Source organism: Plectrocnemia conspersa, unplaced genomic scaffold, assembly GCF_051122295.1.
Source record: "Plectrocnemia conspersa isolate PC_06_02 unplaced genomic scaffold, ASM5112229v1 ptg000009l, whole genome shotgun sequence".
NCBI classification, from domain to species: Eukaryota; Metazoa; Arthropoda; class Insecta; order Trichoptera; family Polycentropodidae; genus Plectrocnemia; species Plectrocnemia conspersa.
In genome coordinates this window covers 18,524,052-18,550,984 of record NW_028277173.1, presented here as the reverse complement: position 1 = coordinate 18,550,984, position 26,933 = coordinate 18,524,052, and the positions used below count along the sequence as shown (strand labels likewise).

Sequence of the window (26,933 nt, the reverse complement as noted above, 5' to 3'; positions counted from 1 at the left end):
TGTATAAAAGAATTATTCTGCTGCGAAACTCGTATCCAAGGGTAAAGATTATTAGTATATACTTGTTATTTAGACAGTTATATAAACATTAGTTTAGACAGTACATAGTGGAATGTATAAAAGTTGTTATAATGTATAAAAAATTTCAAAATAAAAAACACGCAACTAGAAAAACAAACTGTTGTCTTTACTTTTTGATATACACTCATATATTGTGTGATTAAGTACATTACCTGGGTTATGAAAACCTAGACCAGGATTTCCGTCATCTCGAGGAGGTCTCGGCTTCTTCAGCGACGACCTTAGCGGAGACCGAGCTACAATTGAACTTTCAGTACTAAGGTTTGTTAAGGTAGTAGCTGTCGTATTCATAGATGCTAAGCTACCGTGTCCGTTATAAACGTAAGGTTTTCCAGATGAGTCCGTCATCGATACACCTGAAAAATTAAATCAACATATAATTAAATGTATGAGATATACAATAATTTAGTATTGGTTGGTTTAATAATTTACCTGGTCTAGGACCGTCCCGAAAACCTGGATTGTTTATGGTCGTATCGTGGAGTTCTCCGGGCTGAGGGGCAGTCGGATCGCCACCATTTCTCCGAGAATACAACGTGTCGTAGATAGCCGTTATAAATAATATGCAATTTAATGCAATTGAAAGAATCTGTTAATGATGAACACAGAACATTATTAATTAATGGCATTAAATATTTATAAATATGTAAGGTCTTTAAGCCATGATGTAAAACTAAAAAAAGTCCCACTAGGGTACCATTTATTTATTAATTTTTAATTGTAAATCTTCCGTTGCAACATGTCAGACGTAAGTCCAATATATTACAGTGGGGCTAACATAAATAACAACTACTAAGTAAGTAATGAAACACAGACTTAAAGCAGTCTACAAGTCAACAAATCAGAAACACTTTGTTAATTATAAACTAATATTACAGCTTACAAAAAAATTAAAGACGTCACTATAAACGACCTTTATTTTAATTATTCTTCCATGAGATTAGGAAAATATTTGAAAACCTAATCTGATGATCGACCTGAATTTTAATTATATTATAATCACTAATTTCTATCTCATAGTTACGATAGAAAAAATACTAGGATCCATATGAGATTTGAACCTATGTTTTTCAGGTATTAGTCACCGACTTATACCACTGGTCTATCGTACTAGTTTAATGTCCCTCAAAAGAAGGAGCAGACAATTAAATAAGTATGTTTAGAAAAGTTTTTCAATCTACTTTATTTATACAATTTATCCAAAGATGTTTTTAATTTTATTTATACATTAATTTAAATTAAACATAAAACATAATATAATCAACAGTAGTGCATGTAATCCAAGATATAGTAGGTAAACTATTCATTAGGAAATTATTAAGAATCAGTCTGGAAACATTATTGTCGCACCACCCATAGAGATAGTACAAAAATATAATTACTTGAATGTAGAAAGCTTCTCCTCGATCTATAATAAATCCTTGAGTGTCTCTTTCATCTATTTGTATAGCAAACAGACCAGCAGCTGCGATTGCCAGTAATGCTGAAAATAACAATCACAGTCACGCACACAATCGAACATATCAAAATATTATATTAACTAAATGTATACTCACTTGCTAATAAAGCTAGTGCCATTTTTAACATGACCAAATGCGTGTATTGCAATACCACTTTGTCCCTGGACGCCACCATGGCCAGTTGAATCACAGATAGGATGCAGAACAATCCCAACATACTCACACCTACGGCTGCTACAACTCCAGCTATGTAAACGGCCACTGAAATTAATAAAATTATTATTAGGGATATTTGTTACAGGTGGTGGCTCGCGTTGTTCAACTTTAATAATCCTATAATTCACGGCTTGGTTCTACAGTTATCAAGTAAAGACAGCGAATAATTTACGCAGATCGAGTGCTAGAGCAGCAGGAGGTTGATACTGATTTTTCCAAAGAAAATCTTTTGTGATGAGGCACATTTCCACCTCTCTGTGTACCTTAATAAGCAAAATTGTCACACGTGAGGCGAGAAAAATCCTTCAAAAATTCACGAAAGACCATTATATGCACAAAAAGTGACTGGTGCGCATTGTGGTCAGGCGGCATCATTGGGTCTTACTTTTTTTCAAAACGAAAGTTGGATTGTAACAGTCAATGGTGAGCCCATGATAACCGATTATTTTTGGCACGAAATCGAAGATATTGCTATAGAAGACACGTTTGTTCAAACAAGACGGCGCAACTTTGTCACGCAACGTTTTGCGTTAAAAGTTCCCTGGTCGCATTATTTCACGTTTTGGTGACGTCAACTGGCCACCAACATCATGCGATTTATAGTCTGGAATTTAAAATTGGATCACCTTTACAGGAGTTTTTTTAACATACTAATTATATAACATAGATAGTATGTTAAAAAAATGTATAGAAACACGTAAAGATGTGCTAATGCTTTATTAACAAAAGAGAAAATAAATTATGACATCATGAAATCCATATTGAAAATTTCATTATTTCCCCTGTGAAGTGTGTAAACTGCAATTTGAAGAAAAAAATGTCACTCAAGATAAATATAGTTTCAGCATTTTCATTATGGTATTTAGACTTGAGGATGAGGCAAAATGTTCCCTGGATTTGATAATGATGTATACAAGTTGGTGGTAATACAGAAAAACCCTAATGTAACGGTTCAAGAATTAGCTGAGCTTCCGCAGTCAATCCATTTAACGGACCATCGCCTTCTGCAAAAGATTGGTAAGGTGTCTAACTGGGTCAATGGGTTCCTCACGAAGTATCGTAGCTCAATAAATAACAACTGACATATATTGGAAAAATAACCGATGATTATAAATGGTATAAGCAACTTTACAGCCGTTGTGAGGACTCTCCAAAAATATGATTATGTCCGTTAAGTGGAATATAGAAGAAGTTGTTAAATAAGGGCTTATATTATTAAATTGTTCTTACACGAAGGAATACATTGTCAGTAATCTGAGAAATGTTGAATTTTTAAATGTCGTTAATAAATAACGCGAATAGCAAGAGTTTAACAACCCACGTTGAGCCGTTAAGAACCCCCCCCCCCCTTCCCGTAAGGATGAAATATGATTTTGATAATTGGTCGCCATAGATAGCTGTCAACGATCGCTTAAATAATTCAAGAATAATTAAGTTAGATCATCTGAGCAATCAAGCTCTAACAATTTTTATAATAACTCATGACAAACTTTGTCAAACGCTTTTTCAAAATCTGTATAAACGACGTTTACTTATATTCACGTATCAAAAGATTTTGTCGCTGTTTTGAAAACAGAACTGAAGTGAAACGCGCATGACGAAAACCATACTTTTAGTCCAACAAAAGTGATTGAAAATTGTTTAGAATAATACTATCGATAATTGTTTAGAATAACATGATAACACTGCGATTGGTTTATAGTTTTTGATGCACAAATTGTCTTTCTTTATATGAATACGAATGAGCACATTTCCAAATATCTGGAAATGATGACGTCTTGAGAATCAGATCAATGATAAGATTTAGAGGAGCAGTAAGACTGACTTCGCAACCTTTTAAAAGTAAATCGGGAACGTAAACATACCCAGACGAACGCCCCTAACTTCTCAGTCATAATTCAGACTAAATCGAAGTGAATATTATTTTTACATTCAAACGTGTGATTTTTATGAATTGAGTTACTTACAAGACGGCCTGAAGCGAGCAACCTCCACCCCGCATTTTTCTCGATTGTACAGAAGCTTCTTGCACATCCGCCATGGTCCAAAGTATCCCTGGTCATGACCTATGTTATCAGCTGTAAACAATAAAACATAATATGCATTAGGTGAATTTCATCTTTCATGACTTGAAATATTTGTGCTTGTTGTGTCTGGTGTTTAGCATTGGCAGCATTCCATTTGGAACAAAACGGTTATTCGGCAATGTGATACATCTCTTGTAATATTAAAATTAGCTCCGAAAGTTGCAACATTTCTCCATTCATGTTTTCTCGGAGAAGTGTTCAAGTTTTCATTACTTTATTAAATAAAATGTATTATTTACTGACCATAAAATACAATATTTTATTGTCAGTAAAATTTAGATACAAAGTTTGTCTGTTTATGACTTCATATTGTGTATACCTTATCTACTACTTACAAGTCATATTTCATTACTTTAATATCATACAAAGAGTAAATAATAAAGTTTATGTACACATTAAAAATATTTGATTTATTTTCGTTATTTATTATTTATTTAAGTAGAACTCTTAATGAAAAGTAACATACTTTTCATTATGTTAAAGGGAAAACTCGAGACATATTAGCATAACACAAGTCAATGTAGAGGTCATTGCGTGGTATGAATTTCTCTTATTCTTTAACTACTACTTTCAAGGTTGGTATATGAATCATGAACATAATAATCGAAGGAATCCATTGAATTTCAATTGTAAATGGTTTTTAGTTTTCCTCGTTGGTGTGACTAGTTTGCGCATTAGATCTTCATGTCTATGAATGACTCATTGACTAGTTTTCTTGCATGCTACATTATGTATTAAGAAAAAATGAGTGTATCTAACCAATCAATGGCGCCTTGGTTATTAAATCGTTCCGCATCGTGGAACATTTGACACAGTTGTTGACCACGCGTTTGCATGATGCAAAAAATATGCTATTATTGACCCTCCTGTTTTCTGACCATGATACATCTTATCTTAATCTTGCGAAAATGCAATGCAGGAGATTTGTCAGCGGCAACTTAAAAATTACCATATTTTTAATATTTTTTTTAATATATTTGTTAAATATCTTTATTCAGTCTTTTGCAAATTTAACTGATATATGTACTATATTGACAGTTGGTAAACAGCCAAGATTTGCTACAAGCAATTATCACCAGCTATGTATATCTTAGTTTAGACTGTAAACATATATAATCTCTAATTTTTAAGATATGTAGGTCAAGCTAAGATTTATATTTAAATATCATTCATTGTCACACATTAAAAAAACTTAGGACACATACAGTTTAGCATACAATGGAAGAAATAGAGTTGACACAAATATACATTGGGATCGATTGAACATATTTATTGTTAATATTTTTATAAAATGATTTCGTATTCATCCATTGCATATTTTATTGTGAAATATATTATATTTAAGTACACATAATTAGAATGTCGCGTGTATGAAGCGACATGCTCTCAGAATGGCGACCAGTTCGGAAGCTGACTATTATCTCCACAATTATTGAGGTATGCAACAGTTCAACATAATTATTATATTGTACAACCAGACAGGTATACGCACACACAGTATACAGCCAGGTATCTCTAAATTGATCATTGCATAAACTGTGCGTAAAAGCAAACGCCGCCATATAATACATTATTTTCTTCACTATGGAACTAATTTTAAATTGAAACTTCTATTAAAGTACAGTAATTACAATTAATTGTTATAGGCAGTAAAAGAGATCCATCATGTTTGATTGCTTGATATATTTTCAATAATTAATATAAGTACATGTAATATATTTTTTATGAACAATTTTTCATATATAAAAAATGTATAATCAAATGGAGATGCGAATAATAATATGAATTTTAAGTCATAATCTGTCTTGTTTATTAATATTGTATAATATTATGAGACTTTTTTTTCAAATAAAAATTTATTATGCAACGGAAAACAACAACATTTATAATGTTTTAAATTACCAATTAAACAAACCTTTGTCATAAACTTGTTTCGCCACTTTAATATAATATTAACATTCCTTTAACCTTCCAAATGTTTATTTAACGACATAATTTAAAACAATGTTTTTCATAATAACTAAACTCATAATAAATAATGTAATTAGTTATTAGATAAATACGGAATTTTAAACCATTTGTATGAAATAAAAAAATATTTTTTACTATTTCATTTCAGATAAAAACAACATAAATTAAAACCAATTACATTAGCATTTACTGCTAGTAAAAGATTTATAAAATATATTAAAAGAAGTATTTTTTTTAATAGTGTTTGTAGATGTTTTTTGTTAGTTATAAATTTTAATGCTATCGCACAAAACATAAATAAATATGTAAATCATGATAGCTAAAGGTTAACTATAATTATGCAATTCAAGATATTGTGTTGCATAATTATATGCAATACAATAATGCTAATGCAAGATTTTCTCACCTAAAATTTTTTTTAGAATATTTTTGGTGACTTTTGCAGTGTGCTGTGTGTACAAAAAAATGCAGATGTTAGTATCAAACGGCGATTTCTAACTAAGAATACTTATAGCGTCATGCAGTTGCAAAAATCGAGGCTCTCTTGTCTCTTGTTCATTGGGCTAAGCTGAACAGAGTTGGCGAGTCTTGAAAGTTTGTGAGTAATTTATTTTTGTGTCGTAAATGATACTTGTTCGTGAGTTTCTAAGTACGCGTTGTGATCTAGTGTCAAGTCCTTTATACCGGCCCTTCAACGAAGCATGGGTAAATGGGAGAGAAGGCTAGTTTCAATCTGCCTTTGGTACATATTTTAGTAAAAGCGTAACTTCCAGTTAACCATTTATGGGCGACCATCCGATCATTACAAAGAATACGTAAAACAATAACAACGTATTTTTCACATTTATGAAATCTATTCATTTAAAATGTAAGTAATTTTAACCAGATCTGTTCATATATTACTATTTTATTTATTATTGATAATGCGCCTCAGCTTACCATCAGTCTGAGGGACGCAATAGCGGCAAGTCAAGTAAATTTAAGCTTGAGGTCCAGATGTATACCAGATGTATAGTAGTTGACGCTCACTTTTTATTTTATGGAGTTTCCTTGTTCGGCTTTAAAGATTGTAATAAAAGAAAGGATACCGCTGAAATCTTTGTTGCAATAATCTTGATCCTAATGTATAGTATTTTTTCACAGAAATTAAAATATAAGGCAATCAGCAATATCTTTTTCAAGTTTTTCATTGCATAATTGTAAAAATAATGGCTGTGTTGATATTTGTTTATTGTAGGGATAATAAGCAGTATATGGATCAACAAAAATGGTCATATAAAAGGGAGTTTTTCGGTAAATTTAAGTATTTTCTTGTAGAAGTATATCCGCGCTTATGGTTTCATCAATTCTGCGCTCACGTACGCAATAAATGTTTGATGTGTTTGACGAAGGGTTGCGAAAAAACTTTCGCAAAAGCAACAAAAATAAAAACGACATGTCGCATATAAGCGACACGTGCCAGCACAATAAAACGGCCTATTGCAAAGAGGCGGAAAAAAACTTATCCCAACATCGTAAATCATTCAATTGCGTACACATGGAAAAGCTTAGATATCGTCTGAAAGCATCTTATGCCCATAACCCTATATCTTATATAATATAATCCATAATATAGGTGAGAATGGAATTCAACGTTTCGATGGGATATTTTTAATGGAATTTTTTGAGAATTTAATATGGTGTAATGATTACATTGGAATTTTTCTATCCGATATTGGATAGGAAAATGCTTGAAGAATTCTTAGTAAAAAAGTGATGTGCAGACACAGCAATGCCTGTATGTCCATTGAATTATTTTCAATATAGTGTTTAGTTGAGTTCGTTGCACTTTTATGCCTGAGAATATTATATTATTACAGGAATAATTTGCTTTCGAAATTTAATACGAACATCCAACACAACAACACCTGTCACAGACAGTTATGTGAGTGCAGTTATGTTTTTATGCGACAGGTTCAACAATCGTATAATTATGTGCGTTTATAAAATATAAAATTATTAAAAAGCACGTTGTAGAATAAATAGATATGTATATACATATTTTATTATAAATATAATTTATTATATATTTTATTTATAAAATAATAATATTACATTATATGTGATTTTAAAAATGCTTCAGTACCAAAGCAATGTACGTTGTAAAATAAACATCAATCATTGTGATTGTAATGAATGAAGCATTCAATGACATGTAAGTGTATGTGTTCATGAAAAGAAAATAGCGGTAGTTATAATATATTTAACTAGTAGTAAACACATTGAAAAATCAACGAATTAACTTACATAAAACTAGTATACATTATCCGATAGTTTTATATCAGTTAACTGTAAGAATATTGTTGTATTTTTAAAAATCAGATATGCATACTAACAAAAAATATATTTTCATTGAATAACAAATATCTGTTTATATATTATTTTATTATTTAGATACACATATATGAACCAAAAACTAGTAAAAAAAATTAACTTTGCTCAAAACTAATAATAACTTTATCCGTTAAATACTGATATATTGCTTATATATTTATTATTGCTATAAATATATTTTTATGTATGTAATTAATTCTGACACAGTTATCTGTTTTCCTTATCTCTGTTTCAATGAAACTGTAATAAAGTTTAATCATAGTAAAATATTAAAAATATGTTTGTAAGTCATAAATAGCCTAAAAAATAATAAAACCGACTACAACAAAAATATAATACACACTAACAAAAAATATTTTTTCATTAAATAAATCGGTACAGTTTTTGTAGCGACTACTTTTCTGGCTTTCTTTTAAATCTCTCGTTGCAACTTGAGAGGCATAAGCCCAATGCGTTGCAACTGTGTAATTCTATACCAACAGGGTAAATCAATTACACAAAATGAATACCTACAAGTAAATGTATATTAAAACCACCGGACTAAAAGTCTGGAAATCAGTGATATCTATAAATAATTCATTTTGAATTATTATGTGTACCATAATTTATAATCAATATATGTCACTTTAAAACTGAGGCTGCTTTTTAACATATATATAGCAAATTTTCATAAATAAAAATTCAAGTTTGCTGCCGTAGCTCGAACACGCGACCTCCGGGTAACTAGACAAAAGACCGTACGGCAGTGGTTTCCAACACGCAACCAACAATGCCCGCTTCCAAAAGCTTAAAATAGACTTTTGCTAAAATTTTAATTATTTAAAATAATTTTAAAAATATTTTATATATTTTTAAAACTTTGCAGGAAATTATATTAATATGTAATGAACACCATTTTATGATCTCTGATATATACATACATATATTCAGCATTATATACTTTTTATTAGCTATAACCAACATAAGACGAAACGATACGATACCTAGGAAGGTTGTAATTAGGCAGTGTGGCTTATCAATGCTTTTATATTAAGAAGTTTACTTCTAGATTTTCTCGAAAATTATTGCTGGATAAATTTTGATATATAGAAATATATTTAATATACATATATTATGTGATTTTAATAATACAGTATATTATTATAGATATAAATTTTTATTACTAATGAACAGAAAACTGGATTATCGTTGAAGAAAACAAACTTCTATAGAGCGATGATTTGTTAAATGAACGCGAATAATCGAAGGACCAGAAAGGATTGATCTACTTCGATTGATTACAGAGCATTGAGTTTCGACTGCAAAAGAATTTCGGGCTCTCGTGCTTATACCCGAATCGTAAAGAAATTGTCAATAACAGCTGTTGCTACTTTATGCAAAAAAAAACTTTTGGATTATTGTAAATACGCCGACAAGCAAATTCTATAGCGTCACTCTGTATGAAGCCCTCATATATTTTTGCAATCTCTCGATTTCCACGTAGCAGTTTCTTTTTATCTGATTATTAATGTAGTTTTAAAATTATCAGAACAAAGAATAGGTCGAGCAGTAGAGTATTAAAATCGCATAAAAGTATTTTCAAGTTTCTTCAACTAAAATAACTGTATAATAAAAAGAAACTATCATTTTTAGCCAATATGGGAGTTACATTTTTATAGAAGTTAAAAAAGCAAAGTTTAATATATAGAATATCTTAATACAATTTAATAAATAATAGAAACAGTTAAATGTTTTTAAAAAAATATCAAAACAAATCTTTTTAAAAAAAATATATAAAAAAATAGTTTTAAAATCAGAGTGTAATTAAACATGTTATTGTTATCTTTATGGCACAAAAAAGCAAATTTGTTGTACATTTATAATCCAACATTTATAATACATTTATAATTTATAATCGCTATTTTTTATCTATGCAAATAAATTCTTAATAATTTTTACAATATTTTTTCAGCGAAAGTTTTCGAGATATTTTTAAAATACCCCTCCTATAAAATAATATTTTAAGACTTATTTTTTTATATTTTTAAATAATAATTTATCAAGTAGCTTTATTTGGAAATCTTATGATATTTTTTTTAAAATCAGATCATTGAATTATTGCTATTCATTAGAGTGACGAATAATTGAGTGACGAGTGACTAATTTCGTAAACATTTGTTGAAATCTAGTTACAATTGAATATAGATTGAGATCATTTGATCCAGATTGCTGAAATATAATATATGTTTAGACTCAATTGCAAATTTTTAGTTTCTCAAGAATATATTTTACAAACAAAATTACTTAAACCATAATTATTTATATTTAATGTTTATCGACTAAGAAATTTGTATTACAAAAATTAAATAATTCTACAAAATTAATAATTTTCGGTAAAATAGTATTACTTAATAATAAATTATCCATTTAAGTACTAATAAAAGAAAGATGATGTATGATGATGAAAGATGATTGCGTAAATATTAATATTAATACTTTCCATCGTTCTATTTACATTACTACAATACTTCATCTTCGAATATAAGCTTTATATTTATTAAAAAAATTACAACAGGAAAAAATTTGCAAAAAATATATGTATTTGTAATGGATTTATTGCAAAAATTCTATATGTAATGGATAAATATTTTTGCAATTAATATATAAATTTAATACCAGAAATGGTTTATAATTAAATATATACACACATTACATTTACTATCTGTCGATGTTGGTTAGGTTCCCTTTGTTATGACTTATCATACTATGTATTAAAAAATACAATATGTGTGTATGAATATTCCAGAAGCACTCGAATACATACATAAATTATTTATACATACTAAACGGAAGAGCCATTTTCCTATCACGATAATAAAAACACGAAGAAATGTCAAAAAGTAATGATCGGTCATTAAATTTTAGCGCATGCGCAAAAGATTGTACTGAAATGACTATACAGACATCTAATTTAAACGTTAATGTTGTATATATTTTTATTAGGATCCCACGTAATATGATAGCATGGGATGTTACAAATTTATTTTTTATAAATTTAAATTAGATTATAATGTTAAATGTCACTATAATGTAAAATCTGGACTTGCCAGTGGCTATTTGGAAAAAAACGCCCATAATATCATACTTTGCGCTCGTTATTTTACATTTTTTATTCATGAATTTTTGTTTAGTGTATAATTATTTTTAAAAGCTGATCGAATATTTTAAGGTAAGGAAGCACTTGCTTGGTGATAGAGACAGGCGATGTTTCTTTATTGATATTATTATTTTGAAAGATATGGTTTTAGCTAGCAGAAAAAATCGCTGTGGCTTAATTTTGATAGTAATATAGAAATAAGCCTATGGCTTCTACGATTTTTTTTAAATCCAAATTTCGCAAATTTATAGGTTCATGTTATATAATAATAAAATTTTATATTTATATAAAGAAAATATCTTATGTCAGTCATACGGAATAACAAGTTCCTGACTTAATTTACCTTTTAGAGCAGCGGTCGGGAAACCGGGGTAAATTACCCCAAATGGGGTAAAAATTATATTTTTTTGGGTAATAGGAATTTTTTTTTAATATTTAAATTGCTATTTCATAAACGTGTTAGTATGTTTACAAACTTAAACAATATGTAAATGTAAATTAATTCAATAAATAATGTTTATTTAAAATTTACATTGATTGTTTTCTTTTCAGAATGGGAGGGGGGGTAATATCGACTTACGCAAAAATATTTTGGGGTAATGGTTAAAAAAGTTCCCCGACCGCTGTTTTAGAGTATCATTACGTCAACAACGATATATTGTTGTTTAACCGCCAAAGGGTTAAAGTAAATTTAATTTTATTGTGAGGCAACACATTTTAAATTAAAAAATAACTAGAACCATTAATGGTTCTAGTTATTTTTTTTTATTATATTACAATTGTGATCTTAAGATCACAATTGTAATATAAAATAAATATCACAGGCACATATTTCGACTATCGTGACGCATTGGGGTAACCTGTTAGGTTACAATGGTCTTAATTTAATTCAAATAAATAAAATAAATATCGTTCGGGAGTATCACTGAATTTATGCACACGCATAGCGTTACACTCATGCATGGGCAGAGAGGAATTTGAGTACTGTTTTTGCATTGGTGGGTTCTGTCTGAACACATGCATAAGAGCTTTAAGAATATATTATTATTATTATAATGGCGTAGAATCATGGCAATAAAACATCGTACGATCTACAACATATTCTCATTTGTTTAAGCATTTTGATAATTTTTACATGGTAAGGTTTTCAAGAACTAAGCTATTGCCAAAAATGAATTTCAATATTTTACCAATTATAAGACTCCATATTTTTACACCACCATAATAAATAAACTTTTATGTTATTGTTAGAAATTTGTCTATTTTAATAATGTTTAAGCTAAGAAAAATTTCACAAACCGCAATTATTTTCCAAGTAGACCTATTATAATTATTATTATTTCAACGCAGCGTGACCTGTCCATCGTTTTTCGGAAGCACCAGTCAATTACATCGAAACTGCAAACTCACGTTCAAATTGCATGTTTGCTATTTCTATGAGACAAATTGAGATGTATACACATATGTTGTGAGGCATTGTTTATGGAAAATGACGCTAAATCGTGGCCATTGTTAGTTTCTCTACGCAGTCGTCTTCTATTAGTATTGTATAGTACTCGTTGAAAGTCAATGAATAGCTTAACTAACCAACATAACAAACGGGTACGATTTACGCCGTTTCAAATACATAAGGACACAGCGTGCATGCCCGAGCGTGTGTGAATAATATAATATTTGATATAAAGTTTTAACTTACGATTATAGAAGTAGCCCCACATCGGCAGCCCGACGGCCGTAGCTCCAATGGCGAAGCACACGAAGCCAAGACATGCCACGCTGACCGAATACACAGCCTTCTTGTTGGCCATCGCTGCATTTCGAACCACTGACTTTATCTTGCAGCACCGGCTACGGATTACAGATCATTTTCATCTCACAATCGGTTATTCTGAACGCGATCTCCTTTTGATACATTTGCCACAACACTTTTAGGTTCACTAAACATTCACTAGTTATTTTTTTTTTAAATCACAAGGCTAGAAATTGAAATTAAATTGTATTAATTAAAGCACGAAAATTCACTATTTAGTTAATAAATTATTGCGGCGATGGAATACGTAGATAGATCTGAAACAAAAAATAAAATTAATTAACTAAACGATTTATATCATAAAATAAATTGATTATAATCTGAGATGATCTATCTCTATGCATAATATAATTAATTAAACAAAAATAAAAATTATGTAAACAAGGCAGAATACTTAATTTAATAAAATATTTTTTTCCCATATTTTTATATCAGTACTGCATACTCATAAATTAACATTTTATAGGCTTCAATAATATGAAAAATGACCACTTTCTTGAATGATGAACGATAAATGAGTATGATAGTTATGTCGAAGAATTATATTGAAGACGAGATTACATAACTCAAAACTTAAGCCTTTCATGGATCTAATGAAGACAATAAATTTATTAAATTTACATGTGCTAATTCCATACTAATAAATATTTTTACTTTAAATTGACTTAGAGTATATAAGTAAGATATATTATTGTATTAAAAAAAAAAAAAAATTGTAAAATATTTTTAAAAAACATATCGTTAACGGTGTTTTTTTACTACTAAAGAAAGTAAAAGTTATTTCTAATTTTAAAACATATTTCCCGAAAAATTTAAGGCGTCGATTCCGCACACAATACAATTCAATATTAGATTTTCTCAAATATTATAAAAATAATATTTCTTTCTCTATACATATAATACATATGTATATAACTAACCCCATTTACATTCATAAATTTGTATATTGCAGTTAGCCAACATAAACCGTAATGGTTTACAGTTAACGTCCCGATCGAATTTGTCGGGCATGAATGAATCCCATCCTGCGGAAGATGAATAGAGGATTGGATGAACGTTTTGTGATGAAAACAGGAGTTACGCCATCTCTAATTCAAATTCACCAGAGCATGAAGTCGAAATGAAACAAACGCAATGCGTTTTTCTTTTATAATTGCCTATTAATGTAGTAACTTTGGTTCAGAGACACAACTGTATTGATTTTTAGGTAACAACATGAACATATCTACAATATCATATAAAGTTGCTGAATATAGCAACTAGACAACTACATAATAGAGCTCATATATGTATTCTATACTTATAAATATCAGTAGCGTACGGTGGGTGTTAATATTGGGTGTGCTATAAAAAATAAAAAAAAGTACATTTTTTCATTTTTATTAGCCGAGGTTTTGACATGCCTAAACTGCCTTACAGCTTTTTCCCATATATAAATAAATAAATAAACATCAAACCTAATCTAAAATATTATTATACGAAAATATCAAATTTCCAATAAACATATACTTATAATTATTTATTTATAAAATCTAATCTTCTTTCTTTAATCATAAATTTTTCTATCACGCTGTCATAAAAAGTGCTCTTATTTTTAATATCCATAAGGATCCCTTTTCTTAAGGAAATCAAGCTAAGGCCACATAGCCTTTCTTGGCCTTGGGTACTTCGATAACAATTATTAATTCGTTTCAGAGCAGAAAATGAACGTTCTGCTGAAGCAGTACTGCTTGGAAGAGTTAATATTAGTTTGCCTAATTTATCTATTTCCTGAAAACCTGACTCAAGATTATTTGTGTTCATAAATTGTACAAGCTCATGAACAGATTTCTCTGCAAATTTAGGTAAATGATAAAGAACAGCAAGCTCATTTTTTAAACTTATATAATCAAATAATGCTCCATAGAATTGTTGCAGTTTGGTAAGTAATTCATTTGGAAATTTTTCTTAATATTGCTCATATTTTTCTTTCTCCAGAAGGTGAAAATATTCCAATTTGGACATTGAAGAAAAACGGTTTTCAATTTGCTTACATATATTATCAACTATTGTATTAAATAGTTGGCTAAACGCGTGCTTTTCTTCAACAAGCAAATCATTACTCAGTCTTGGATAATTTTCTTCCGTTACATAAGAATCCCATAATGTTTCATAATTATTTTCCTGTTCATGTCTGAGTTGTTGCAAAATTTCGGTAACTTTCTTACGGCAATATAATATGTCAAAAGATTTGGATTGTAAAATGTTGTATAACACATCAGTTTTTCCAAAAAAGTTTGAAAATATGTGGAGAAGTTTTCTTGTTTCAAAATCTTCCAAAAAGCTAAGAAAACCTCGTGCTTTTATTACAGTGTCGGGGTCCCATAGTTCACAATTTTTCACGACGTCTCGAAAAAAGTCCGTAAATTCGTTTCTGTATTTTTGCGCTGTGTTACTTAACCGTGATGTATAATTCCATCTTGTAGGTGTAACAGAAGGAAGTCTTCTAGCTACAAACTCTTGTAAAGCATTTATTCGTTTGGAAGATTTCGAAAAGAATGCAGACAATCCATTTAAAGTTTGAAAGAATGATTTGCACACTTTTATATTGGAAAGACCTTGTTGTAATGTTAAATTCAACATATGAGCATAGCATGGTGTAAAAATAGCCAGTGGATAAACTTCGAGTACTTTGGCTTGCAAACCATTAATATGCCCACTCATTATACTCGCCCCATCATAAGTCTGTCCAACTAATTTTTCTTGAATTTAAAATTCTTCAATTATATTTACAACGTGGCAAAATAAGCCATCGGCTGTTTTATCAGAGCTAACGTCTGTAAAGCCAATAAACCGCTCGTAAACCTTACCTTCATAAACAAAACGCAAAACTGTTGAGAGCTGTGAGTTCGTCATTATATATGAAGTTTCGTCAAGAATAATAGCGACAAAATTTGCTGAATTTACTTCTTCCTTAATATGATCTTTAATAACATCACCAATCGCTTCAATTATGTCATTCTGTATGGATGGGGAAGTACCACGAAACACCGTTGCAGTATTTAAATGAGTATCCAAAACAGAATCGTATTCTCGAAGTGCATTTAAAAATTCAAGGTAATTTCCTTTGTTTAGTGAATTACAGGATTCATCGTGGCCTCGAAAAGGTTGTTCTTGTTTTCCTAGATATACTACTGCGTCAATCATTCCTTTTAATATTTCTCTATTTTTATGAACTTGTTCATTATGTTGACTTATATTAGCTTTCGAATTAAAGTCAATCATGACTTCAATTCGTTGTTTTCCAAACATTTTGAGAGAAAAAAATGATTGAACGTGTGACTGCGCTCTTTTGTGTTTTTTCAGTGCCGTTATCAGATGACTAAGGTCAGCAAATCCACTTCGCTTCTTTCTTTGGAAAACAATATACATGGCCAACAGAACAATCTAGATCGAAGTTCGCAGCCTGTTAACCACTCAGTTCGTTCATATGATGAAAATGAAAAATGTCTTGTATATTCACATTTATTGTCTTTATGCTTCATAAATAAATTGGGAAGAGGTGGACGTGGTTTGGCAATTTTGATTATCTTAAATTTAATTTCATAACTTCTTTTTGAAAATGGATTATTCAGAATATCTTCAACAGTATTCTTCATCATTATTGGGGTAAATAAAAAAATATAATCTAGAATAGAAAATTAAATATTGATCATATGTAAATAAGATAATAAACTATTTTACGGCAAAATATAAAAAATGAGTGACCTGTTATTGTGATATAATGTAATAAAAAAGCAGCGACGGACGCAAGAGTTTTTGAAGTACGCGCACCAAATTCGAGACCAATTTTACTACTGAGCGCTGCCAGCCGACAGATCGACTTCAGCCGTTAAATCTCGGAACAATTTACTTTAGTCGGCGGCCGCGCGCAAGGTCGGCGCGTTATATGTGTTGTTCCAAAACGATCGCTCGCGCGAAAACGTTCAGAGCGAATGACAAATACCAATGCATACTATACACTGCATATTAAAATTTTATAATTTTGCATACTACTGTATGCAAAATGATGTCGCTTTACGCCCTAAATTTTCTAAATTTCTAAATTTATATTTTAGATGGTTTTGCGGGTGTGCGCCGCACACCTAGCACACCCTGAATATACGCCCCTGATAAATATACATTATGCCTTTAAAGACATTATAAATATAGTTAGACAACATTATTATATACATAGTAAAGCTTATTTATTAGTCCCTGCAAAAATACGCTCCAAATTTGTTCCATTCTTATCGTTGATTTTTGAAACTCCTTTTTTCTAGTATTATACAAGCACTACAATACAAATGTTAATCAAGATTTTTATCAATTTACATATCAAAATAAATAGTGGGTTGTTTCCAAACTTATACATTAATATAAATACAGGCATAATCATTTATAACTCTCTTTGAACCTTAACTGTTTTTAAAACATTTTTTCAGTTGTGTACTTATAGCATCTTGCAATACTTTCTCGATTCTAGTCAGCATATGAAGATGCTTCAATTTAAAATTCTATGAGAGCTATTGTCCAAAATTTCAGATTGTACTGTATTGAATGATTTATTAAATATGTTGCTAATTCTATCCTTTATCTTCTCTCAGACTCTAATTAATATTGTAGTTACTATTTTTAATACTTAACTCATCAAAATCATTTTTTGATTTGTTGGATCTAAATCTTTGAAAACTTCTACTATATACATACATATAACTAATTATTATTTACTTATCAATATTTGTCTTTATCTTTTATTGAGACAATTATCTATTTTATACTACCAATACAAAGTTCATTTACTCTTCCTGACACATATTTTTTATCATATATATATATGCTTATTTATTAATATTTTGTAATTTTTTTCTCGTTTATTGCTACTTATAAATTATTTCAATAATTGATTTTGTCAGGTTCGTCAAGTGAACCTCTTTTATATTTACAATTAAATGGATTAACTCATGCTATTTAATCACAACAAACACCAATTCAAGCATTTTAACCGTCTTTGAAAATATATTTCTTTATTATATTGGGACACCACCGTGAAAAACCTTTTAGCAGCTGAAGTCACAAGATACCCAGCATTAATAAAAAATGATTGAAAAAAGATAACGGGTTGATTATGGATTACTCTCAAAACTGTCGCTCATAATCTACTAGCGGCCATTTTTTTTTATTAAAAATCTTATATTACAAGACTTTAAATTATTCTTAAAGACCTTATATTATTAATACTTGAGGTGAGATAAAGGCTGTATGTACATATCTAAATTTAAAACTATTTAGAAAACTTTGAAAAAGCAGGTCTTTAAAATATGCAGTAGATCTTCTTTAAACCAATTTCATCCAAGAAGAATTCGATTAAAAAAAGGTGATAATATCATATTTATTATCTGATTATATTTAGAAGCGCTGCCTCAAATTCTAGTTTGGATGCGACTATAAAAATCAACTTCCTGAAGTAGTTACATATTTTTTGTTGCGTTCGGGCAGGTGAATGCCATTTAATCACTTACTCGTCAAGCGAGTCATTTGAGACTATCTGTGACTTATGTTCGATAATGATATGTGGTAATGCGCATAGGAATGTATAATACATATCCCGGGACGATCGACCAGCTATCTCTACAGTCCAGGTGTGACGATTAATTTTTATCACGGTCAACCTGTACAGGTGCAACTAGCATGTGAAGAATACAAAAAGAAGGGGTCGTTGCTCGACGTGCGCGCATTTTTTTCATTAGTCATTTATGGGTGTACAGATGTGTATTTGGCGCCATTAAAAAGTGTGTATAATTTCTACTAGTAGGTTATTTAATAAAAAAATGTATTTTATATTTGAGTCGTTTTCTTTGCCATTCGTTTTCATTTATTCCTTTACAACAACTTAAAAAATATTTTTTCCTACAACGACAGACGTTAGCCGAGCGCGTTACAATGAGGTTAACACAATCAACAGCTACTAAGTAAGTAGTGAGACACAAAACTGAAATCAAAGTCCGAAAATCAATGATATATATTTTATTAATATTACTAGCTTACAATTAATATATGCCATTATGCATGACCTATTTTGACTATTTTTAAATATTCAACACCATGTTCCTCTGTGTGATTAGGAGAATCTAGGAAAACCTAATCTGTGATGAAAAATCAGAATTAAAATTATAAAATAATCACTAATTTTAATCTCCTAAATACGATAAAAATAAAAATAAATACTGTGCTTCATATGAGATTTTAATCCAGGTATTTTACCACTGGTCTATGCCACTTTATATACACTATTATTCTAAAGCCTAATTTCCAAAACCATTCAATATTCGATAATAGGTGTTTTTTTGTTGAGAAAAATTGTAATTGCTCCACTGAGTTAAAAAATCAAATAAAACATTACTATAATTAAGCCATCAAACTACTGTAAGATAGAGCAAGTCAGGAAATTTGACTTCCATTTATGATAAAAAAGGCACGGAACTGACGACATTTAAGTTCATCTTTGACACAACTGGTTCAATAATACACGATAGATTGAGATATTTTGCATTTTTTAATTATACCAAATATTCGCTTAATTTAACAAAGCGTGCCTTTGATAAATAAGGATTTAAAAGAGGCGTTCAAAATCAAAAAGTTTTAAGACCACTTTATAGTTAGTCAAATTTCTTAGCATTATAGTTAGTCAATTTACACTAAATTCTATTGATATGCTTTTGTATTTAAACAAGGAACCTTGGATTTCTCTCGTGTTTATTTTAAGCATAAGAAATTAGAATGATATACTTGAGAAAACTTCTGTGCGTGATCATAACGGGACATCTTGCACAAATGATGTTCCTGTTTAGATTCCGGCCCGGTTAAACTTTCTAATTTGGCCATCGCTTTGGGACTCATAGCCAAAACCGGTTATGGATGCTACGCCCTGGGCCTTAAACTTTGTATCGATTCATATACTAATAAAACGAAAATCATAACAAAAGTTTACAACCAATGTATATTATTTCGCAACAATAGCAGTTAATGCAAATTGGCACGCGCTCGATTCGCACGATTGAGCCAATAAAAAAATCAATCAAAAATAAACTGTCTAAATTAGCGAAACGTACCCAAACGTTAATAAATCAGAAAGTAAATTAATACGAGTTGATTTCTTGACCACCATGATCGAGACGAGATTTCTTCTCCTACTCGTTCCCACATACGTGAAGTGTTAAATGAGTTTCTAAATAGTTCAGCGAGACACGTGAAGAATTGTGCGGTTTGCTTTTATATTGTACAAGAAGTCGTCTTAGTAACGGTTTTGTGTTAACAGCTTCGGTAAACAATGTTTAAGATCATGAAGCTATCATACCAATGTCCGGATTGCCATTGACGTTCGTTATTTTAGGTGTTCAATGTAATTGGTACAAAAAATATAGAATCGATATAATTGATGGAACATCCTCTATCAGTAGTCATACCACAATACATCCATCTGCAGGCCAATGACATTAAATTATAGAACGGATATTGTGGTATTGAAATCAATATGTACACACATGTATGAAAAATATCAAACCAAATTTAATTTATCGTCAAATTATACTAATCTTAATATTTACCCATGATAAAATTGTAATATGAAAGATTGCAAACGCAGGTTAACGTTTTATTATTATATATAAAATGTATGTAAAAGGTGAACTATTTTATTCTTGTACGTATATTAATTTTTATTATATTCCTTTTCAAAAGTACTTTGAGAATTTAAATGTGAGTTTAGAAAATTATTTGTATCACGGTCATCAAGCAATATCTTTGAGTCAGAATGCGAAATAGTCGCGCGCGTCGTTCATGTTTTCGTAGTTGCCGGTGGCTCATAGATTCGACGAATGTTTGTATAATATATTTATGAACTAACCGGTTACTGGTCAATAATTACCGCATGTCATTTGCTTTTTAACAGGATAATTATCTTAGTAACACTCGCTATTCTGATACATACTCTATGAAAAACTTACATTCTATAAAAAAAATGTAAGTATTCTTAAAATGAGCATCTTAAGAAAATTTTTACCTGAATTATTATAAATGTTTCTTTCAATATTAAGAACTTTTTTGTTAGGTATATATAAGAATATTTTTAATTAGAATATAAACGCTGAACAATGAGATACCGAAGACTAGAACTAAACTGTTTCTTATCTTTGTATATTTACGAATGACTTTGTTTTCATTATGATTCACTAGCAGACAGGTTGCGAGGGTCATATTTTTTCTTTGAAATTCTTAGTCCACTTTCAGTTTCGTTGTATGGGCAAATCTAACCGCAAATTGCTTCGCTCGTTTCGAGGGAATTCGATTCTCACTCTCGATTAAACTATTACAACTTTTGTAAAGAATCGAGAAAGTTTTGGAAAACTTTTGTTGCTTAATTCATTTTCAATACAAGCGCAAATAATTGAATTACCTTTTTACAAAGAAAATTCAATAAAACTACACTTATCGAGTTAGCACGTCCGACCTACTGAACAAGTCTAAGAGAATCGCAATTATGCTATTACATACATAGAGATCCGTAAATGGAAAAGACCTCTACTGACGACTTCACGAGTATCAAATTCTACTAGGGAGCAAACATCTTTTACAGTCGTGTTTTTCGCCTACAGCTTGTAAGAATGTTGCGAATCTTCAACAGTTACTTAGTTAATATATATAATATATAGGTACATAAGAGTAAGTGGCGGTGGGTCAATATAAGATCTGGAAGCGCCACTTTTTCTACTTTATTTCTGAAATTAATATAGGTGTTATCAATTAAGTAATAAATAATACAGATGATTTTTTACAGTTGTAAAAAATATTTTTTATATTAAAATTATTTATTTTTAACAATTTAACTAAATTATTTAAACAAATAAAAATAATATGTATCAAGCAATACAAAATAAGCCACTCAGAAAGTAGGTTAAGAAGCAATAAGCACGCGGTCAGATTCGGCACTATTCTTTTCCGACCGCCTAATTAATGTTTTAACAGCGCTCTTGACTTTGATTACGCTGTATTCGAAAACCAATTACTGGCTAATTATATCACGGAATAACACCCAACTTCGCTACAAAGCAGAGGTTGAATGACGGTGAAAAAACAGATGTATAAGCTAAACTCACTGCAATATTATGCGACGAAAACATTGTCTTTTAAACTCCGGGACTTAAGAACAAATGCATTAGATTTACAACTTCTTCTCATTTTTATATCTATGTAAATGTGTAAGAATTGTCTTACATTTTTTAGGTATATCAATCAAAAAATCTATTTTTTTTTTAATTTTAGAAAGTGTATTCACTTATATTGCATAGAAAACTTTATAGCATTCTTTCAGATAGACTACAAAAATAGGCAAATTTATAAAAATATTTTACATAATGTAACATATCCATCTGATCTTATAACATTTTATTATCGGACCAAATATCAGTATTGAAATCTTAATTTATTTTTAAGCTATTGCGATTTACTTGTGTTAGCAAAAATATTACAAGCTTTAGAAATTGTTCGTTACATTTTTACTACATTTATAATAACAGTAATATTGAAAATCAGCGTGGTTTTTTATTGGTATTTTTTACCTGTAGTGAGAACGAATAAAACTACAAAGATATTTTACTACAGCTTCTTTTAAATCACGCAGCGCCATTGATAAACATACTTTTCATATTTAAAATTATATAACAAATAACTTCAAAAGACTTTGGTGAAGGTACAAAAAACATCAAACACACACTCATAAAATATTCACGACGCCAATTTGCTAAGTGCTTGCGGAGATACTTTCAAGGGATTTTCAAACCAAGTACATTTCCATAATTTAAAATGCTATATATTTCTTATGCTTTCTTGGTATTAGATAAACATTTATACTTAAAAGAGTGAACCGTCTCCGAAGCACAAATGAAGTACTTAATATTTGTTCAATTTTAACGCTGAACAATGGACGGTTCGATTCGAATACGGGATTGTTATCGCTATACTATGTTACGTTTCTGAAGATAAACGTAAAGTATTTAAAACGTCATGGTGTACTAATGCGTGTCATTATCTGTGCCACACGTTAGCTTTTTCACCTGTTACAACAAATCGTTGCATTTAAAGTTATAACTGTTATAACATATATACAAGTAATATGAGAATAATCGATGCAAATGTAATGTCGGGACTTTACCAGCTTTACAAATACTGCATTTTGATGAAACAATGTATTAGACGTTATCTTAACTAGTGAAGAATGCATTGCTAAATTGACGGAAAGCTAAATAAAAATTATATATTGGCGATTAGATTAGGTTTAAATAATACAAAATGTGTATTTGAAAAGCCAACTATTAAATCTATAATTAAATGTGTTCCATATTTAAAAAGTATAACCCCATGTATACTATTTGTACCGCAGTTCGTCGTCGTCATTTATTAATAAAAAATATTATTTTAGAATACTAATAACATATGGTTATGAATGTGGATCACGCGCGTGTAATTTAAATGGGCAATTATCTTATGTGTCATAATATAAACTTACATGCATACGTGCGTTAAACCGATAATGTCAAGGTAACCCTAATAAAATTCGACATCCCCCCCAAAGTTTGGGGACGTCAGGTGCCATGGGAACACAGGAAGGGGTGAAGCCCCTCAAAAGCGATCAGGAGCCCAAATTACCTTGACGATCAACCACCGCTATGCTTTAGGCACTTGTCCAAGATGCAAAGTTTCAAGATACGCTCGATAGATAAGACGGTGTATGAACATCCGCCAAACGAGATAACTTGTTCAAGACCTTAGCCAAGAGTAAATTTTTGACATAATGACACCTACGAACACGTAGATATATAATATAAGGTCATGTGAAGCATTATGTAATATGTATGTACACTATATAAAAAAAATACTATTGTGTCGTTGCAATAATGGCGTTAGATGATTGTTAGCTTATTATCGTATAATACTAAGATTAAAATATGATATAGCATGCATATTAATAAGATAATAACTAGATATTTTAAGATCAGATGAATAGTATTTTTTTTATTTCGCAAAATCTTTTACATAAACGACAACTTTAAGGATGATGCATTTCAGATAGAACTCAAATGAACAAGTTTAAAAACGAAATCTTGTATTTCAATAGAGCTTAAATGTATGATTATTAAACAATAATTATCTGTCAGATCGAACTGTTGGTTTTATGTGTCTTTAACTGAATTCCTTAAACCATTTTACAAATTGATAAATTGATAATAAATAATGATAAAATAATCAACTTCCTCTTATTCGATTTGGATCAATAATCAATTGTATGTGCCATAAATAACACATAAAAATTTTTCCGTGACAATGATTCGTTGCGAATTTGATTCAGTCGTTCTGATTCATTTCGGGTGTTTTGAACTCATGCAAAATGTTATCTGGTACGACCTTAACAAGTCGTTGCCTCCAAAGTTTTCGTGTATTCGATCATCTTTACCAAGTGGCATATTTGTCCTGTAATATATTTTTGACAGGGCATTGATTCATGTTGTAAAGTAAACAATACTAATAGCTTGAAATAAGAACTCAATAGACAAATCACGAACTAAATATGAATTAATGTGTCCATAAAAAATTACCACTATTAAATTGTAATGAAAAAAATATATTACTGATTTAAAATAGTATTAAATACAACTATAAATCCGTAAAAATATAATTAAGTTAATGTTTCTTTACAATTAAAAATATAATTAAATGCACAAATAAGTGATTCTTAATCTTCAAATAGATACATAAATATAATAATTAATAATATATTGCATATAAAGTAAACTTCAAACAGTGTCTCTTAACTAATTAAATTATATTAAATTGGGGCCAAATACATAAACAGTTTCATGAAAAAATGTACTGCATGTTCTAATTAATTTGTTTCCTTAAAAATAAAAAATAGAAAATTCTTTATGCGACGTACGATTTATAAATATGAATGATTAAAAATTTTATTTATGATATTTCGTTAAGCAATACACCTAGCTGGACTTGACTATAAATCAATTTGATACATATAATGTAAAAATAGATAATAGATAAAAAAAAATTAAATACAAGAAAAACTAACTACAGCAATAAATTATATGTTGTATTATATTATATAATACATCACTACTAAAGCTTTAATTATAATTTAATGAAAAAATAGTACTTTTTTATTGTGATTTATTATTTTTTCTCTATTTAAAAAAAGTATGATAATAAATATAGTCCAAAACTAAGTTATTTATTCCATATTTCATCATACATATAATTGTTGAGTATTTCATCAAAGCAAAAGTACAATAACTTAGCACAAATATATGTGTAATGTATTAAGTGCTCATTGCTAAATAATCCCTCATTGTTCAAGTCAATTTTAATTCACACAAAATAAATAGTAGATCAATGAGGAAATCATTACGAACTTAACAATTGACATTCGATTGAACTTGCACGCGACTAGCGGTTCAGCCGGCAATCGATCTTTTTAATCCAACAAGGTTAATTAGAAGAACGGCATTTTTTTGCATTTGTCATGCCTTAAAGGGAGAACTGAACCGTTGTTCTCAAGGAAGCTACAAAACAAAGACAAGCATTCTTTTTATTATTTATTTAAATAAAGCATACTGATGGCTTAACTTACATATGCTTAAATGTGTCATGGGATCAATAGTAATAATACTACACGTGTGCTGATCTGGTGTGACTCATCTGTTTTTGACTAGATCTGTGTCAATTCAATGAGCGTAGGTTACCCAGAATGACTAAAGGTGAGAATTGGACTCAAATTCTATGCCGTGAACCCATTGACCATGCATCTTCGAATTTCGAAACTGCACACGTGAGTGTTCAAGATGTCTATGGCTGTAGTCACAAAAAATGTGAAATTGTGTTGCGGTCACAATGGCTTTGATGCGGTTGATATAAGTTTAGTAGGTGAGTGGGTTTGAGGAAGTATCAATTGAAATGCGAGACTATATAGTCTAGAATTAATTATTTAGCATTGAAGGTTGATTCTGCAATATGAAGATAGATACATATAAGGTAATTAGTGGTGATTTTCTTCAATGACGGTTATCGTTGATTATTACGGTGATTATGCAGCAAATTGACTCTAATTGGTCTTGCATAATAGAAAATTAACTACGTGTATGTATGCTATCGTAAAGATGGAGCATTTATAATCTAATACAATAGGTTATTACTGTTATCACACCAAGTTTTAATTATTATATTAAAAAACAAATCTCAAATAATAAAGTATTAAACTGATTTAAAAAAAACATTTTTAATAAAGTGGGAAAGTAATATATAAAATAACATTTTCAGCAAGATAGACCAATGGAATGAGACGGTGACTAATACCTGAAAGATCTAGGTTCAAATCCAATATGGATCTTAGAGTTTTTTTAATTTCTATCGTGTCTGGAAGATCAATATTTAATAATATATTTATAATTATAATTTCTTTATATTATTAAAAATAATATTTTCCTAGATTTTTCTATTCTCCCGGATAAGTATCGTGATGAATAAAAAAATAAATTGAGCTAAATCGTGCATCGCATTCCAAGTCTTATAAAAATACAAATAATAAACCTTATGGAAATTAATTACGAAATAAAGGGAAATACATTGTTTATTATATTTAGAAATTATATCTATTTAATTATTATTAAATTAAATAAATTATAAACTATATGTTAACCAAGTTGTAACGTATTTGGTTA

General features: G+C 29.7%; 1 protein-coding gene across 3 annotated transcripts in view; it reads right to left on the bottom strand.

The window, feature by feature from the left end:
- Window positions 1-26,933, bottom strand: part of LOC148232130 (uncharacterized) — a 45,743-nt gene that overhangs the window by 2,562 nt on the left and 16,248 nt on the right. For 2 of the 3 annotated variants that reach the window (XM_088191670.1, XM_088191669.1), the window contains exons 2-7: window positions 13,021-13,391; window positions 3,725-3,835; window positions 1,638-1,802; window positions 1,464-1,564; window positions 514-670; window positions 234-437 (exon numbers count right to left, since the gene is read on the bottom strand). In XM_088191670.1, the coding sequence (XP_088047796.1) occupies window positions 234-437; window positions 514-670; window positions 1,464-1,564; window positions 1,638-1,802; window positions 3,725-3,835; window positions 13,021-13,132 (850 nt within the window). In that variant the 5' untranslated portion in view covers window positions 13,133-13,391. The remainder of the gene's footprint in view (window positions 1-233; window positions 438-513; window positions 671-1,463; window positions 1,565-1,637; window positions 1,803-3,724; window positions 3,836-13,020; window positions 13,392-26,933) is intronic. The other variant, XM_088191668.1, reaches the window with a different exon arrangement.